Source organism: Dermacentor andersoni, chromosome 1, assembly GCF_023375885.2.
Source record: "Dermacentor andersoni chromosome 1, qqDerAnde1_hic_scaffold, whole genome shotgun sequence".
Classification (NCBI taxonomy): domain Eukaryota; kingdom Metazoa; phylum Arthropoda; class Arachnida; order Ixodida; family Ixodidae; genus Dermacentor; species Dermacentor andersoni.
In genome coordinates this window covers 90900960-90919932 of record NC_092814.1, presented here as the reverse complement: position 1 = coordinate 90919932, position 18973 = coordinate 90900960, and the positions used below count along the sequence as shown (strand labels likewise).

The following is an 18973-nucleotide window of genomic DNA, read 5'->3' as shown; positions in this document are numbered from 1 at the left end:
TCAAGTAAGGGGCAGTCACCACTGCCATCACTTTAGTCTCCTCCATTAGCCTCCTCACTAAACGCGTTGGCACCGGCAAGAAGCACTGGTTTCTTTTACGTGACGTTAGAAAAATGAACTTTAGCGAATGCTGCAGGCAAAACAAACGCTCATACAACTCGCAGCTGACAAGAAGCGTTGCTCGCGAAGTACCCGAAACAAATTTTCACGAGTATCGTAACATGGCTGAATCATGCTGCAATTTTTCAAAGCACCACACCTATCGGCTAGTGTTACCACCAAAGAAATGAAATGTCAGTGATTGCTTGCTCGAACAAGTTGGTAACATGCGCTTGCTGCTGCCCCACTTCGCTTCTATACGGGCGAAAGTGCTACGAGTGATGAGAATTACTAAAAAAAAAAGTTTCGATTACCATAATTATCCTGATTAACCAATACATCAAGACTTTTTTTTAGATTAAGCCTATCCAGATAAGACGAACTCTCCGAAATACTTCAATGTGCACTTCGCCCTAAATGGAAGTGCACTTGACGATCGAACGACACCAGCGGGCGTCGGTAAGGAAAGCACAATTAGCTGGCGATTGGCGTAAATCGCTCGAGTCTGATTCACAGCCGGCACTCGTGAAGTAATTCGGAGCTGGGATGTACCTTAAAAAAGGCCGAGAAAAAAAATATGGCGCCAGGCATTTCCTCGACTTTATGACCGAACACTATATGCTTCGTAAACTTACAAGTGCCGTCAGTGCCGGCACTTGTAATTTTGTATTTGCACTTGTAATCTCAGCAAGAGCGTATACCATGATATACGCTCTTGCTGCGATGCCAGCCGCCTACTACGGTGACAATAGAAGAAAGAAAGCCACTTCGCAGGCTCCGCTGGAGCGAAGCCGCCATCACGGGCTAAAATTGCTTTTAAAGTACACGGACTACGCTGGCGCTGAATAAACTAACAGCAGCGACCATGCTGTCTAATATGGCTTTGTGCTACCAGCCCTGCGAAAGTGCGCAGTGGACCACGAACAAGTTTGTCTTGACGCGTACGGGACTAAACCAGTTAAGAATATTTGCTTGGAGATGGGGCCTCACACGCAAGATCACCGGCGGTGCTGAGCAGTCGCTGGTCGGTTGCAACCGGAGCTGCCGCTTAGGAAAACACACGCTATCGCACGTAGTACATCCCAAGGCAAAACGAAAACAGAAAATGCGTTATCAAATCTACTGCAGCCAAAACACGCTAGTGTTACGCACGGATACGCGGAAGTACATCGCCTAGAATGCCGAAAAGTAAGAAAATGAAAGCAAAAGAAAGTGCCATACGCCAGTGACAACTGCCACATGCCCCAAAATAAATACGCATATCAAGCAGATCGTCTCTGGCAACACTCACTGTCACCGGAACCTCTTGAACTGGAAATGGAATTAAACCACACCACGAATGGTCGCTCGGAGGCTCAGACAACCAATCTTAAGAAAAAACTGAGGGTTTCGTACTCCATTTTTAGTACCACCGTCACTAATGGAGTTGAAACACGCTCAATAACTCCATGTGTGCCCGCGGCACCGTTACTACGTTTATGGTACACCAGCTAAGGTTAGCCAAGCGGTTCTACGACAAAAAATATATGTAATAAAAGGTTTTTAAAAGCAAGGTTCAAGATACCTCTATAAGAGCTACGGTATTCGGCAGAACACCGTAGGTCTTATAATTGTGTGCTGCATTGTATTTTGATCATTGTTTTCGTTGAACAGCTTGGGTAACTTTAGCTGGGCCGCTCGGTATAGTAGGCGCTGTCTGACGCCGATGATCAGCCGCAAGCGAAATCGCAGCGGCTACGCCGACATTGCTCATATGAAGAAACCCCGGCCATACTTGTGGGGCCTTGCAGAATCGCAGCTCAATTCAAGCGAAGCAGACTTCGAGGCTCCAGCTCAGGAAGAACTTTTCTCAGCGCTCTTGCAACAGCCTCCGCGAGTAGTAAGTGGTTAAAGGAAATTGCTGCTGATTGCACTAACTTTATGGATGGAGCGGCTTGACGTGTGAATGGCAGCGAGCAGAGGAGGAGAGGTTATGGAATTAACAGGACAAGAATAGCTGAAAGCATAGAGAAGGTGAGAAAAGGTTGTTTACATTGTGTCCGTAAGCCCACGTTGTCGACGTTTTAACAACGTTTTCAAATTATTACTTCTGGCAACGCGTAAGGTTTCAACAGTTGATTATAAACTTAGAGTATCCCGTATGTGTGTGGAAAGTGGCAGGCATAACTTGGTCTTTCTTTACGTTAATTCAAAAGTTTGACACTACTCGAAGGAGTATGTTAAGGGATCTACCGGCCTTTGCGAACATCTGTAACTGGAAAGCCCTGTGTGTGTGTGCGCGCGTGCGTGTGTTTTATTTTAAACCTTTTCCTCTGTCCTCTTTCTAACCCCTACATCCCAATCTCAGTGTAGGGTAGCAAACAGGAGACTGATATCTGGTTAACTTCCTTGCCTTTCCATCTCTCTCTCTTAAGGGATCCGACGGCAATAGGGAGAACCTTAAGACACCCCCCAATACACGCACATATTTCAAATAACTTCAGAATGTTCCCCACAAAGCTCCCTTTATTGCGGCAATGTTTCATCGATACGTTTGGCTGTGGTCTAAGTGTTTGTTCTTACGAAGCCTTCATTTTTAAAGTCCGACAGGTGTGAAACGGCGCGCTACTCAAACCTCAAAGTGCAATTAGTAGAAATTGGTTAATTTACCACAGATAATCTAGTTAGCCCAAAGACATCAGTCGAATCATCAATTCACTACATTCCCTCAATTTATTGTGCGCTTGATTCAAGGGATATATTAAAATTTCGTCAACATTCAAGGCGGACATTCTGTGCCACATGCCGCAAAAACAGCGTCGCCCTGCTGCCTCCAAACTGCGGAGGCATTAAACTTTTTTCCGAAAACGGAACAGAGGAAAGTTCGCGTGTTTCGAGCAAGATCGGTGTGCGCATTGTATAATACGAAGTTTTTATATATTCTACACAATTGTATAATCGTTTGTATCGCCGTGAAGTCGGCGTACGCGCATAAAGCACCTTTAAATGGCCCCTGAACAAAGCACAGTAGGGAAGTTGGGTTATACACTACAAGTTGTAAAGTGCCATCCAGGGCGCATTCTGCCGCAGGAATTTTGAATAACGGTTCAGTAGCAGCGGAGATAGAAGTAAATGAAACGCTACCCTGCCCGCAGCAGAGGCTCTCCAACGCCGCCCAGATATCACAAGGTCTGTAGCATCTGCTTTAGGACGCCATGCTAAGAGGGCCGAGACTTCCATTGCCTAGCCCGGCGTGACGAAAGCGGCGACGGCAAAATTACCGTGACTTACTCGGCAGCATTCCCATTAGATTCTATAGCAGTCGGCCCTGTTAGCATGACGTCATAAAGCAGAGCCGGATAGGCCTTGTGCTATCTAGGTGGCTTTGGGCTCTCCCGTTGCCTCGACCAGCACCCGCAAGCGACGTTAGTCTCCTGCCTTCTCCCATTTCGAGGACCCATCCTGTAGTCGTGAGCCCGGCCTCCTTTCCTCTTTATCTCGTCTTGCTGTGCGGTGAACTTGAACAGTTGTTTCACATACTGCTCTGCACGGGAATCCCCGAGTAGCTCGTACTGGCGCTGGCTATTTGCGCGGCTGCAGGAGCCCCGCGTGTGACACGATGGGCGACGCGTGTGACCTCACCCATCTCGTGTGACCTCACCCATCTCGTTTGAATTTCCAGCTGTTTTCGCGGCGCACATCGGTGTAACACTTTGCAAACACGACCATCACCACGGGATATACGCCCCGCGCTTGTCTAGTTGCAATGACCAAACCTCGCAAGGAATCCTTAAATTCCAAGCAGCCGAAACGCAAATATTGTCGCCATCGTGGCTTTACTCCTTCGCCACTGCGCAAGACTCCCTGTTTTGCAAGGAAGCTAGTCGTACGAATCGCCGATACACAGATTCATAGGCGAAAGGAAGCTGATTTGCGGTATTTACGAACGAGTATCCGGCTCTCTAGCGGATGCAGCGCAGAACACTAAAATAATTCACAAAGACCTCACAGGCGGCCTCCTGGTGTGCGTTAGTCTTTGTGCCGTCTATTCTGCGCAGCATCCCAAGTTAGGTCCCACCAACTAGCCCAAACACTGAAGCCAAGCGAGTATCGGGCTAACAACGCTAGCAGATTCTGAATAGCATTGCAGCATAGCGAAACTTTCTGGCAGAATTTACTCTCCGGAGGCTATCTAATGCTTGGGCAAGAAACAATCTTAGAGCAGTGGTTCTTGCCCTTGCCACACTTGCCTGCACAGCAACAGCTCAGCATCCGCAATAAAACAGTGGCGATCGAGGCACTCATCCTTGAGCACAGACCCACCCACCTGGCTGAATGGCGGGCGTAGAGATTGTGGACTCAGAGAAGCCCGCGTCGTCCAGTGCATTCAACAGCGGCGCTTTCTCGCCGTTCTCCTCGGTGATGGGCGCATACTCGAGCGTGTTGGTCCGGCTGAGACGCACCGAGCCCTGGCGCATGCGCTCAGACAGGTCGGTGGACAGCGTCTGCCACACGATATACGTGGGAAAGTCGGTGGAACTGTGGAAGCTGTCCTGGATGAAGTTGCCGCCGGGGCCATGCCGGTAGTAGGCGCCCGGAGGGACAGCAGGCACCCCGGTGGTCGCTGTCGAGGCGAACGCCTCGCTGAAGCTGACCATACTTCTGCGGCGCGAGGCCATGGGGGCACCTGGTAGAACGAAAACGACCACTTTCTCAACGGCCGCACACTCGACCAGCAGGGCGGACCTGCGAACTCGGCGGGACGACGCGAGTTGCCTTTCGTCTGCTTCACTCGACGGACTGCACTCCCGTTCCCTGCCTCCTGAGCTTTGTCGCGAAAAAGCCGAATCGTTCGCGCGGTGATCGTACGGCGCTTGCGCAGTAGACTGCGGCGTAAGTCAAGGGCATCTGGTAAACCCGGCCGCCGCCGCTCTGGATGAATCCAGCGTCACCGCCGGTGTGATCCCGCATCCCTCCTCGCCCTCGTCTGTTTGCCGCCAACTAGCTTTCGGCGCGCGCAGCGGCTATCGGCGCTGTCTAGATTAGTCAAGCCGAGGACCGATAAAATCGACCACACGGCAGATCGTGTTCCATCGCGGCCCGCGCGCAGTTTTGTCTGCGCTGTACCCGGTTGCCGTTGGCTGGTCATTGTGAAATGCAGCGCGGGCATTGAGAGTTTATTGGCGTAATTGTTGCATCGTATTCTAGCAAGCCACGGTCTCGGTTCCGTCGCGCCGTGATAGTACCCTCGCATGCTCCCGTCAGTGCTCTCGCGGCCCTTACCGTACAGAATCAAGCCATGCTTATCGACAGGTATACGTGCTCGACAATGCCGCAGCATACAACGGTTGCCTAATGTTTACGACACTTCTGACACGCACTAAGACATCGGAGCCTGCACTCGACAGAACAGCGTTCAATAAAGCATTTAAGCGCCTAGAAAGTTGGTACCGAAATATAATGCGGAAGGCCAATTTGGCGGGCCGAAATCCAGGATAGAACATCTTGTATTATATGCACGAAACTTTTACGATACGCTCAAAAAGTCGAAGACAAGATCTAGTTACCGTAATGAAAGTCGCAAGACTTCACGGCTAGATTGGGGACGAGCTTACCGGCACACTGCCGCAAAGCATTGTCATCACGTTACTTCTTACGACAGGACGAAAGAGGGGTCTTAAAGAAAGGCGACCGAATTCGCAGTGCTGTACCACAGCCTTATCGCAGGTGACGTAGCTGCTCTCAGTACCACAATTCCTCTCTGGAGCAGCATAACCGCTTTTGAGCCAAATCCGATTTAACAAAATAACAAGACTGTGTTCTTGTCTCGTGGTAGAAGAGAAATCATCGCGACATTGTTAACAGTAACTGCTTACTTTGGTCGCAGGATTGTGGAGAGAACCACCTCACAGTTACAAGCAACGATATACCGGGTGATCATGTTTAGGTTTTCCAAAATTAAAAAAAAAATGCCGGTGGCAGATAGTTTAGTTCTAGTCCTTCAGCTTCATTATTCAACGAGGCGAACATTACTTGCACGCGAAATCGAAACAGGTAATCAATGAGTTGACAAGCATTGTTTAATTAACTGTTTAATTAATTACTTCACAGCACATATTGCAATTTACTAATTGTAGCCGGCGAGATTGGAAGGCGTATCCACTTGGCATTAATTTTCAGCATAGCACCAGTTTCGAGATATTCATTGTCAAAATGTGTGATGAAATACATGGACGTTCTAGTTACTTTTGTGATTCAATGTAAAAAAAAAGCGTCATTAAGAAATTAAGTAGAAAGGCGCATTTTTGCCGCTAGTTTCATGGCGCATATCTCGAAACCCATGGTATCCTCAAAATTTGTTCTAAGCGAATATGTCTTGCAGGCTCACCGGCTACAATTCGTAAATTGCATTATGTCCCGTAAAGTAATTGCTTAAGAAGTTAATTAATTAAGTTCGTGTGTTTCGATTTATCGTACAAGTAATGTCCGCCTCGTTGATTAATACAGCTCAAGGACTATAGAAGTAAGCTATTTGCCGCAGGTAATTTTAAAACATTCTGTAAAACTTAAAAATGATCCCACCATATAAGACATGCACTATTATAGCTGTTAAGGCTCTCGGACGTGTCTTACGCTGGCGTTAGGATGTTTCCTGGTGCTGTCGGACTAAATGAGTTTAAAGCAGTAGGAGTCACTGAAAGCGAACTTTTTTGTTGTTGTTGTTGTTGTTGTTACAACGGCTCCTGGGAGAGCAAGTGAGTTGGGGAGTGGGGGGAGTGGCAAGATCGGCAGAGAGATTAGTGTACTTCAACGCCTCAAGGTGCAACCTCGTCCTGGTCTCTTGTCACTCTCAAGCTCCGGCTATCTCACACCCGTTGAGGTGAGAGCCTTTCTTTCCGTACGCGCGTCATAACGTGCGCTTACATTGACAATCATCGTCGATGGTTTCGGCAAATCTTTTTGTTGTTTAATGGTGCCCGTTGTGTTGCGTCCTAGCCTCGCAACGTTTCTTTAAGACAGTTAACGTCAGCGCTTATCTCAAATATGGAGAACAGCGCGTGCACTTGGCGTAACACCGTAACAGCGTGTTCATTTCAAATCTCTCGCTTTGCACCAAGGTCGAGGAGAGATTGAGAATGATGAAGAATTTTGCTCAAGACTTGCCAGCTTGCAGCACCAACGCGCACTTACACGATGTGTCACTCCTATGCCTCGGGACTCCCGCATGGATGCAATGATTTCGGCGGAGGAGCTTGAGGCGGCACTAGCGACTTGCCGGCGCTCTTCTTCATCTGAGCCGGACGACGTTACTGACGGCGTTACTACACGCGGCGCTCGGCAGCCTTGGGCAGAAAGCACGACTCGTGCTGCTCAACCATTACGAGTCTTGGCGCAACGGTTTGGTTCCACGTGAATGGAAATGCAGCCGCTTGGTTCCACTTCTCAAACCTGGTAAATCACCGTTAGACTTGCCATCGTACCGCCCCATCGCTCTGACCAGTTGCATAGGGAAAATAATGGAAAGAATGATTTTGACTCGCCTGGAATGGTACCTAGAAAATTGCAACGTGTACCCAGATGCTATGGCTGACTTCCGGCGTGGGCGCTCATCCACAGATAATGTCATCGATTTGGTCACGTTTGTTCAACATCAAAAACGTCTGAAACGACTCACTGCAGCATTGTTCCTTGACATAAAAGGAGCCTATGATAATATAGCACATTATGCATTATAGAGGCTCTGATTGAAGCCGGAATCGGTGGCCGTAATTTTCAGTAGCTATGCAATTCTTAGTTTGACAGGACTTTCTTAGTGATGATCGAGTATGGCGCCACGATTCAACACCAAACATTCCGTGGAGTACCGCAAGGCGCGGTGTTGAGCCCGACGCTATTCAACCTATAATGCTCGTTGGCCTAGTCAGGTGCTTGCCCAACACAGTTCAAGTATCAATCTATGCTGACGACACCTGCTTCTGGGCGTCTGCTGTAACACGACTGCAGGTACGAGCAAGGCTAGAAAAGGCAGCTACGTTAACATCACTGTACTTGCGAAAACAGAACTTAAAGCTGTCTTCAGAGAAATGCTGCCTTGTTACATTCACTCGGAAGGCAATGAGACCTTACTCTGTAAGTGTCAATGGGAAATCAATTGCAAACGCACGGAAACACCACTTTTTAGGGGTAATTATCGACCGCGACCTATCATGGAGCCCTCACGTTTCATACCTAAAGAAGAGGTTAGTGAAAATAATACACCTCCTCAAATTCCTCGGCGGAAAGTCATGGGGCAATAACGAACTTGCAATAAGAAGCGACCTTGAAGAAGCTTTGTATAAAAATAAACAAGTTGGTTCGATGCCGGAAGGGTGAAGTGCAGGCAAACCCCTGTATTGCCAATCCTTCCCGCGCTGGCTGAACAGCAGCAGCGGGAGTAGCACACAGACACCGGGCGCAGTATTTCTGTCTTAGCATTGTCAGTGTGAAACTATGCTCACGTGTATTCTGCCGCAGGTTCATATATTTCAACCTCGAGCAAATGTTCCTTCTTGGCATCCTGGAGCGGCATCCTGTTCACCCGTAACAGAGGTTAGAGATAGGGAGAATAAAAGGACAAACATCAACCGGAGCGGAATGCACTTACGAGGATAAGACCCCTCCCCCCGTGTTACGTGCGCGATAGAAGCGCGAAGCTTAGAAAGGCTGACCTTTTTATAGACTTACAATAAGCTTGAAAGCAAAGCTCTCCTCGATCGTTTGAAACAGGTAATGGCTACAGTACGGCTGCGGGATCCTATTAGCACAGGGTATTGTGTCGCCCTGTTATATGTTCTTTTTATTTGCAGTATAGGCAAAAAAAGAAACGCGACGCCACAGAGCAGCCTAAAAGAAAACATGTCTATAGAAAACTTCACTCCATAGAGCCGAAAGCTTATTGCTACCTTGCATCTGTCACGTGTGTGAAGTTCGCATTTACCCCTCAGAGACCATATCGTGCAGTAAGCTCGCAGCAAACAAGGGAATAAATTCAGGTGCTAAACAATCAAGCTGGGCAGTCGCTGATATACAGACCGATTCAAGGCGAAATTGAAGTACAAGCCTTCCCACAGGCCACGTTGAAAAAAAAAAATTCTTGTCCTTGATCTGGATTACTCGAAGAGACGGACATTACTAGCAGGAGAAATCGGAACACATGTTTAAGTAAGTACAAGGAAATCACTAATTAACTGCTTCATTAATTAATTTACGGCACATATTTCAATTTACGAATTGTAGCCGGTGAGCTTGCGGACGTATCAACTTGAAATGAATCTTCAAGACGATAGGTTAAGAGGTATGTCCCAAAATGTGCAATGAAATACATGGACGTTCCAGTTACTTCCAGTAAGTGGAACAACAGTTGACTTTTATGGCAAATTTCATGGCGCATATCTCTAAACGTGACGTCACTCTGGAAATTTCTTCGAAGTGGCTACGCCTTGCAAGATCACCGGCTACAATTGTTAAATTCCAGCAAACGCCGTAAAGTAATTAATTCAACATGGGTTGGAGCGCATTCGGTAGACATTGTCAGATCCTGACTGGAAGCTTACCATTATCATTGAAAAGGAAGGTGTATAATCAGTGCATTTTACCGGTGCTGTCATATGGGGCAGAGACTTGGAGACTGACAAACAAGCTCGAAAACAAGTTAAGGACCGCGCAAAGAGCGATGGAACGATGAATGTTAGGCATAACGTTAAGAGAAAGGAAGTTAGCGGTGTGGATCAGAGAGCAGACGGGCATAGCCGATATTCTGATTGACATTAAGAGAAAGAAATGGAGCTGGGCAGGTCACGTAATGCGCAGGTTAGATAACCGGTGGACCATTAGGATTGAAATTGATTTATTCATTATAGATTACAGGTTATAAAAATGAATGCCAAGAGAAGGGAAGCGCAGTCGAGGACGGCAGAAGACTAGGTGGGATGATGAAATTAAGAAATACGCAGGCGCTAGGTTGGAATCGGTGCGCGCAGGAGGGGGGTGATTGGAGATCGCAGGGAGAGGAGAAGCCTTAGTCCTGCAGTTGACATAAAATAGGCTGCTGCTGCTGCTGATGATGATGAATTAATTCAAAATTTATGAGTGGATTTTTGTTAATTAGTTAAATATGTGTTCTGATTCCTCGTGCAAATAATGTCCGCCCCTCTGAATAATCTAGGTCAAGCAATGTAGTTAGGTTATCAGCAACAGGCTATTTTTTTTAAACATTCCATAAAACTTAAAAATTATCAGCCTGTATACCGTTACTGCTATAGCATCCCGACCACCAGTCAGCTTATCGCGTATGCTAGCTAAGCCGCGCCAGACGGATGCGCGTCGCGGCTTAGCACCTACAAAGCTTGCACGTGGTCGAAGCGGCAACGCGATTATCACAATGGCTGGACACTGAAGCTTTCTGCAGTCGGCGTTACGTGTTACCGCTCTGCCGCTATCGCTGCTGCCCCCGTTTCAGGTGTCATATACGCATGCGCGGCTTCTAGGTACACCTATACCGTGCCGTCGTTAGGTTTACCGAAAGCGCGACCGGTCGCATCGGAGGGCTCCGCCCCGAACACGAAAATGAGAAACATTGTTCACGAGAAGTTTTATCGAACTGGGCCGAGTCGTCTCGTCCTTCTGTTTGCGCAGTTCGGTGCAGCATGGGCTAAGCGCGCCGCATGTCGCGCGGGCTTCTCTGACAAAGAGCTTCTAGCGAAGAACGTTCGTGCAGCAACAAACGTGCTGTACGAACAAGGAAAGGAAATTAGTCACCAGCCGCGTTGTCGAACCTGTGTAAGCGGACGTCATTGGGACGCGAAAGGCGAGGACGCGACCAACAGTGCACGCCACGCTACACAGCTGTTGTTGGAGGCGATAGTGAATGGCCTAACCTTTGGCAGCAAAAAAAAAAAAAAAAAAAGGATACTTGTGCGCGTGCTTGAGGGGTTGTGTACTGTTGAAACAACGTTTGTGGCAGTATCGGTAATCGTGACGCCGTAGCAAAGTATTCCTCTAAATTTTTTTGCGTCCTTCAGGGTGTTTGCTTGTCCCATGAGTAACACAACTATATATATATATACCGTCAGGTTTTTTTTTTTTTATAGAACGTGGCAACGGTTGCTCTAACTAGACCTGCGATGAGAAGAAGCGTGCTTGAAAAATGTAATAATTCTGACAGCATCGGGTGCACAGAAATATCTAACAATAGAATGTGACAGCGACAGCTTTGAAGATCTATTTGATGCGATCTTGGTGTCATCTGTCAAAGCTGTCACCATTTTCACTCGCCAGAAGATGTTGGCAAACATGAGAGATACATCTTAAGCGTGAGGGTGTTAGTCATGGGACAACCGAACACCCTTTATACACCCATAAAGATGTAACAATGTTTAGAGGGATAAATACAGTATTTCGCGCTATACGGTTTTTTTAACGGATGGGTTCCATGGCCCTCGATCGCTCCTCTTCGACTGAAGAGATCGGTTAATAGATGCCTTCCCTTACACGTGAAAGGCTCTGTCCGATTGTCGCCGGGAAAGGCGTCGTCAACAGGCTCACTATTTTTCTTCTTTCTAATCTTATCGCTTGACTTGCACGAGCCTTTATTGTTAGTAAAAGTTATTGCACCGAAGGAACCAACAGCCCTTGAACCTGAGGGTGGAAGTAACCATCAACAATATTTCAAGTTCCAAGTAATGTACGATGGCCCGCTCAGTTGTTTGGTAATTTAAACGGAAAGGCGGAAAAGATGGGAGAAAAAAGTTGGAACGGCGATTCAACCTCCAGTTGAAGTCGACGAAGGACAAAGTCTTGCTGGGCTAGTTGGGTGTGAGAACGGGGTGTATTTACCATGCACATAATTTATTGACAGACCCACAGCATTTTAAATGACAGTGTCCGAGTCTTAATTCTTCAACGAGGTTGGGGAGAGTCGCGGGACACTCCGCCAGCATGTCTGATTCCACTGATGCCATTACAATCGTTGCAGTCCCTCTTAATGTCCCTCTCTGGATATATTTTATTATTGGTGTACGGTGTGGGATATGTACCCGTTTGCAATAAGCGCAGTGAGACTGCCTGAGCCCTGTTGAGTTTTGAATGTGGCAATGGGAATTGTCTGAGTCCTAAATAGTAATGTTTGGTAACGTCATTCTATGTTATTAAATGATCTCTAGATTCCCTGGCTTGATGGTGAACGGCTCGGTTGTGACTGTCACGGTTAGCAAGTCCTCGTACCAAGTCATGAGCAACCTCATTGAGGTTTATCCGAGTCTCGTCCACTTTCCCCATATGCGCAGTAAACCACCGGATTTCAGTTCTCATAATCCCAATGTTTTCAAAAAGTATAGCTACAACACCAGCTACGTAGCCTTTATCAAAACACTTTATAGTGAGAAAAACAAAAAAAATAAAGCAAGAAATTAAGCGGGAAGAGGCGCACGTGGTATTGGAAGAACGGCGGTTATCTTATCCCGGTATTACCCCCCCCCCCCCCTCCGCTTGGCTACGCCTCAGCACATGGCCAGCGTGAGCGCCATAGACGTGCGCAGGGCAGAAATGGACGCGCCGGCCCAGAAAAGCGTCGCGAAGCAAATACGCATTGAAACGCGTTCCGCGTGGTTGCCGCTTTAGTGGTTCTTTCCCGGAATGAACCGTTAGCAACTGCAGGTCCTTTCGGCTCCCGACGAATCCGGCTCCATCTTCTCTCGAGTTATCACTCCGCCCCTTTCGCCCGGCTTAACGGCCCCCGTTCGTGCGTCACTTGCTTTCGCTCCCGTTGGCGCTATAAATTCCCTCATTGTTACTCACTGATTAAGCCTCCTTCACATGCTCGCCACTGCTCACCTCCGCCAGTTTGTACACCAAGTTATATCCGCTGTTAATTCTTTGCACATACCGCGAGAGGTAAATTCTTTGTTGTTGTTCTTTACGTATTCTTCCGCTACTCCTGTCACTTATATATAAGTGATCAAAAAATAGAAGAAAAAGAGAAATAGAATTCGGGGGTTTTACGTGCCAGAGCAACGATCTGTTTGTATATGAAGTACGCCGTAGATATACACCCTTTGGGGTGTATATCTGCCACACAACTATAATCTTCACCTGCCTTGCTTGCGTTTCCTGTCTTGAAAACGCCTCGCCCGCTACTTTGCTGTCGGCAATGCTATGCCATGCTGATAGCGCGCATGCCGTTCGTTACTGGGAAGTACCGGGCTTACAGCGTTAAAGAAAGGACATGCGGACAAGACAGATGACATTTATCGTTGTGTGGCAAGATACGACTCAAAGGGTGTAAACTTTTCTTAGAGTGTAGCGTTTTTACCTTTCGCCTCCATCGGAATGCGACAGCCGTGGCCGGGAGCCAACCCGCCTGACCTTGAATTCAGCAGGGGACGTATTCTCGGACAATCACTTTCGGCTATACTATCGCCTTCACGTGACGTAGTGCTCAACCAACCTATCCGCACATCCGGTTTCTCTCAGCCAGCCAATCAGCGCGCGCCTGATGGCTGAGCCGATAGTAGACAGTTTTAGTTCAGCGTATGCTATGCCATTTAATTTGGCACTTGCTTTTGAAAATTTCGCTTCGTTCGTAGCAAATGACTCTGGAAACGGCTTTCGCTTAGGTTCAGGCCGCTTCGACGACAGATTATTATGGATAACCTTGTGGAGATATTGATATCGCTTGTCGTTTCGAACAGTCGAAGCCTAACGAGAGAAAGTATGGATGGATGGATGGATGGATGGATGGATGGTTATGAGCGTCCCCTTTGGAATGGGGGGGGGGGGGGAGTTGCGCCACCAAATTCATGTTATTTTATTGCCTAATGTCCTACAACATTACCAACAACATGTTCCAACATGTTACAAACAGGAACATTCGAGATATCACCACGTGCCACTTTTTGTTTGAAATGTGCGACATATTATCCACATCGCTTTGTTGTCATGGGTTTGTATTTTTGTGTAAAAATTGGCGTTTGTTCGTGCATTCTGATATTCCTTTTCGTCTGCGCTCATATGCTTGTACTGTGTGCCTTTTTTTCTAAAAGTCATGTATTTGTATCGGGGAGGCGAGAGCCCGTCAAGCTGGAAACCTTGCTTTTTCTCTCTGCCTCCTACATCCTTGGAATGAAAAATAAAGGCATTATTATTATTATTATTATTATTATTATTATTATTATTATTATTATTTATCAGCGCCACCTATCGATAAAGTTGGGAGATAGCCGCGAAGACGGCATATGGCCTCTGAGTTCGTAAGATCTCGCAGGGCAACTAAAGCTGTAATAAACGTGCGCTGCTTAGCGTACGCTATAGTTGTGTTCGCTAAACTATAATTGTCTACTATCGCCGAAAGCCATCGTCCCAGACTCCCACAATACGTCCCCAGTGCAACGCCACTATAGGCAACCGTGGAAGGTGTTAATCGTAATCCTTACGTGCGGAACCTCGAGTGTAACGGTACTGAAAGTTGGTCGAGTTCGTAGCTATTCATTATGATATGCAGCGTGCACACAACAAACGAGCTTGTGTGTTGCATTTGCCTTATGTCCTCGTTTGTTGTGTGTGCGTTCAAGTGTAACGGTGTTATGTTCCGAGTAGTACACGATCAGCAGGGACACAGTTATGCGAACAAAGCATATGTTTCGGTGAGTTGGTCATTGGCCTTCCAAATTATAGCCCGTCTAAAACGACACATGAACGAATTAGACACATAGAAGAGTTCTTTGTGCCAGTTTATGTAAATCCGCATACAAGGACACAACTTCAAGCTCTTTACTGCGAACGTTATGCCTTTATCCACAGCGTATACCCGTGAGCAAAAGTATACGGACCACGAAAGCGCGTGCCAAACTGCCTTCGAGACTAGCGCTCGAGCGACGGTGCGCATGCGCGTCGCATCATATCTACCGGCATGTCATGTTACTTAACGAGGTGTACTGCTCGTCGACCAAACGTACCGATGGCGGCGCCGCCTGTGCCGCTTCCCCTGCTTCGTCACATGTGCGCCGCAGTTTTGCCGAGTGACTGCGGTGAATCTGGCTCGCGCGTCCTGGTCTCATCGATTATCGATCGTCTGGACTACTGCCTTGCTCCTTACTGCCGTCTCATCGACATCATGCTACCTTCGTAAACAAGGACTGCAGGTGTCGTGGGAAAAGTGCGCATTGCCATGGCATTTACACGGAAGCCAATATCTGCATACGGCACATCAATCAACGGACAAGTGATATCGTCCAGCAGAAGTCACAGTTTCTTGGGAGTTGTCATTGACAGAGATCTGTCCTGGGCTCCTCACGTGAACCACGTGAAAAAGCGGATTGCTATTTGTCATCTGCACAGGTTCCTTGCAGGAAAGGACTGGGGGGCGTCCACACAATGTTACAGCTGCATAGGGTGTTGTTTGTTCGGGTTCCCTCGGTACAGCCTGCCTGTTATATGCAACACCTGCAAAACTAATTTGCATACAATTAAGAGCATTCAGGCCCAAGCACTGAGGATATGCCTTGGATTACCACGCAGTACGTCTACTGCTGGAACTACTGCCACTGCTCAAGATTATTTAATCACGACGCACATCACAGTCGAGACAATACGTGCACATGTCAGGAACATTGCCATGGACCCCTTGCCACCACCTCCCCGCACTCACCGGGGAAAGACCCCGCACGTCATTTAGCAGAACTGTTAGTGCATATCATGCCTCGCTTACATCGGGGTACACACTTCGGCCAGGTCAGTGTCTCCTCCAAGGTGTTTGTGCCGTCCTGAAGTACACATCGGAATTCCAGGACTTCAGAAAAAGTCAGACCTACCACCATCTGCACTAAAACAATTGAGCTTACTCCTGTTGTACGATAGATACAGGAGCCACGTACTGACGGATCGACTGCATCTATCAGCTCTGGCGGTGCTGTGTTTATACCGATGAGAACAATAAGACTGAAATTTAAGACGTCACATGTCACGATGTCTACGACTGCAGAACTCACGGCTTTGCAGTGCGTTTCAATTTATTGACGCAGAGCGTCCTGGCACATGGGCCATGTTTTCCGACTCGAGCCCGGCTTTAGAAAACATGCACTCAGTTCTCAGACGTGGCGCTCACGAACAGCTAACGTACGAAATTCTCAAACTTCACCGCGACGTCAAATAGAAAGGCCACGAAATTCTTTTCCAGTGGCTACCTCGCCATTCCGGGGTCAGTGGAAATGATCTAGCAGACAAAGCTGCCCGAGAGTCACATCAAGAACAACACAGTGTTCCCATTCCTTTTCCCAGTACAGACGTTGCAAGGCAGCTTCGTTACCTGGCACGCAAGCTCTCTTTAACAGAGTGGAACACCCCAAATGTAAGGCGCACCAGGTTTCACGAACTGAACCCTTCGCTCCAACTCCGGCCTCCGCCCGGGCTTCACCGACGTGAGGCATCGCTTAGACACCGGCCTTGGTTGAGAGTGCCTTTCACAAAGGCGTACAGTATACTTGATTGGAATTGCCGACAGTGCTGCGTGCGACGTCTGCGGCGTGGAAGATAACGTTGAACATTTATTGTGCCATTCACATCGATTTCAATCGGAAAGACAAACTGTATATCGCATTGCGACGACCGGAAGATCGGCCGTTGTCTGTGTAAATGCTACTTGAAGACCGTCACCATCACGCGTCGGCCCACAAAGCTGGGGAGGCTCTTTTGTCTTTCTTGAGGGCGGCTGGCCTGTGTGAAGGCCTTCGACTCGCTCAGGCCCTCCGCGTGTCCGCGCGAGCTCACCGCGTCTTTTCTCCCCGGCCCCCTCCCTCTCTCTCTCTCTCTCTCTCTCCCTCATCTTTCTATTCCCTCTTTCCCATCCCCTAGAGTAGGGTAGCCAATCAGACGCATTTCTGGTTAACATCCCTGCCTTCTTTCTCTCTTTCCTCCTCCTCCATTTTCATACTGTTCTTGTCGCGCCAAACGATTTGACACTCCATTCTATGGAAGTAGCAGCAGCACGTCGGGAAGCGAATATCGCCCTAAGAGGCAAGGCATCCTGGCCGAGTCATCAAAAGGCGCGACGGTAGGCAGTAGGCCGCGCACTGCGGCCGACACGTAGCCCACGTCGTCACGGGAAGCAACATGACATGCCGTCAGATATATGGTGGGATACGCATGCGCCCACACACTCCAGAGCTACTCTCGACAGCAGGCACAGGGCCAGAAGTCGGCGCACCGATGCAATTTTGCACGCGCATCCCGTGGTCCGCATACCATAGCGCATACTTTTCCTCACAGGTCGAGCCTGCAGATCTAACGTAGTCATTGTCTTTTGACAAGGGGAGCGCAGGAGCGGCGCGGAAAAGGGAGACGTGTACAGGAAGGTTACCCGCGGTGGTGCGTATACTTGGCGTTACGCGCTGCTAAGCCTGGGAGGGCACGGGATCAAATCCAAGCCGCAGCGGCCGCATTTCAATGGGGGCGAAATGCAAAAACACCCGTGTACCGTGTATTGCAGCGCACGTTAAAAATCACCAGGTGGTCAAAATTAATCTCGAGCCCCCCCCCCCCCATCACGGCGTGCCTCATAATCAGACCCTGGTTTTAGTTTGTAAATACCCCATAACTTAATTTAAATTTTAACGTGTTCACTGTCAAACGGAAAGTTCGAGCTGACGTTGCAGACTTGACGAAGTCGGTCGCATCAAACTGGAACAGCTATACAAGCTGCCGCGCACGCCTCGATCCGGCTCGATGTGAGCGCGTTCTTTCGGTGCCATCCTAGATAGATTACGGGCACTATACCGCACCGCAAGCATCAGTCTGCACTTCGATCAAGAGGTTTTCAGGTTCGCGTTTCGAGGCGCTCGAACGAAGCGCGTCGAAGCGCGATGCCGCCCGCCCCCAAATCAATTAAAACGCGCCCAGAAGAGAAAATCAGCCGCAAGAGACGGGCAAGCATGCAAAAAGCACGATGGTCTTTCGCAGAACAAGCGCTGGCGACGACTCACCCGGTTGCAGATGTCGGTGTCGTCCGCCGCTGGGAGTGCAGCATGCGCCTCTGTTTCCCGCAGATAGTGGCCGTCTATCTCAGGGCCACTATCGCTAACCCACATCGAAGCGCGTTCATATTCGCTGCACCGTTCGGCTCCGAGCGACGCAATCTGAAGATTGCACGGGAGACTGGACAGCAGGGCAGCGGGCATTGTTCGACGGCGCTGACGCCCGGCTACGTCGCCTTTTGTCTCGGGAGCCACCGGCCAAAGGTTTCCAGGTCAGATTTGCGCGTTCATTACGCCACGCACGCTGCGGTGTCCCACCACGGCACATCTGCGCGGAACCGCAAGCCGCCTACGCAGTACCGCATCTTCGCCATGGGTCTTGCGGGCGACTGAGATTCAGCGTAGTACATGTACATGCTCTCCTTATCGCGCACTTGACAACGCCTTCAGGAAGAAGACCACTGCTGCATTATTGCTACACGCATTTGTCGACGGGCAGTGGGGAAGCGGTCATGCACTGCTCTCACTGTCTCGCTCTCTCTCGTGGCCTCGGAGAGATATAAAGGGCACGTGTCGTGCAAGCACGCCTGATTACGCAGCCACTGCGTGTCACAAAAGTTTCATCCGCACCCACGGTATACGGTATACAGACATATACATATACATCTGTAATTCGCTACATGCGGTATCCTTGATGCCAAACAGCACGTGTGGCTAAAGGCAGTAACACTGCATACGTTAATGCACGTGTAGCGAGCAATAATGGTTTTACACAAACGTGAAGGCGATGTAAGGAGACCGGAAGGACTTCGCTCGTGCGCGCTGATATAGGTTCTCTTACTTCATGTGGTCCATTGCTATCGCGCAAAAGTTCGCGGTTGGTGAAAGCATGA

The 18973-nt window shown here is 48.6% G+C and overlaps 2 protein-coding genes across 3 annotated transcripts in view; one reads left to right on the top strand and one right to left on the bottom strand.

Moving 5' to 3' along the window:
- LOC126544371 (sodium-coupled neutral amino acid transporter 7-like) overlaps positions 1-18168 on the bottom strand; it is a 61631-nt gene extending 43463 nt beyond the window's left edge. Inside the window, exons 1-2 of one of the 2 annotated variants that reach the window (XM_050191678.3) lie at positions 18090-18168; positions 4406-4765 (exon numbers count right to left, since the gene is read on the bottom strand). In XM_050191678.3, coding sequence (XP_050047635.1) covers positions 4406-4757 — 352 coding nt within the window. In that variant the 5' untranslated portion in view covers positions 4758-4765; positions 18090-18168. Of the gene's footprint in view, positions 1-4405; positions 4766-4824; positions 5044-18089 lie in introns of those variants that run through there. The other variant, XM_055061759.2, reaches the window with a different exon arrangement.
- Positions 18132-18973, top strand: part of LOC126544379 (uncharacterized) — a 143370-nt gene continuing 142528 nt past the window's right edge. Inside the window, exon 1 of the mRNA XM_055061764.1 lies at positions 18132-18352. Within this exon, the coding sequence (XP_054917739.1) occupies positions 18132-18352 (221 nt within the window). The remainder of the gene's footprint in view (positions 18353-18973) is intronic.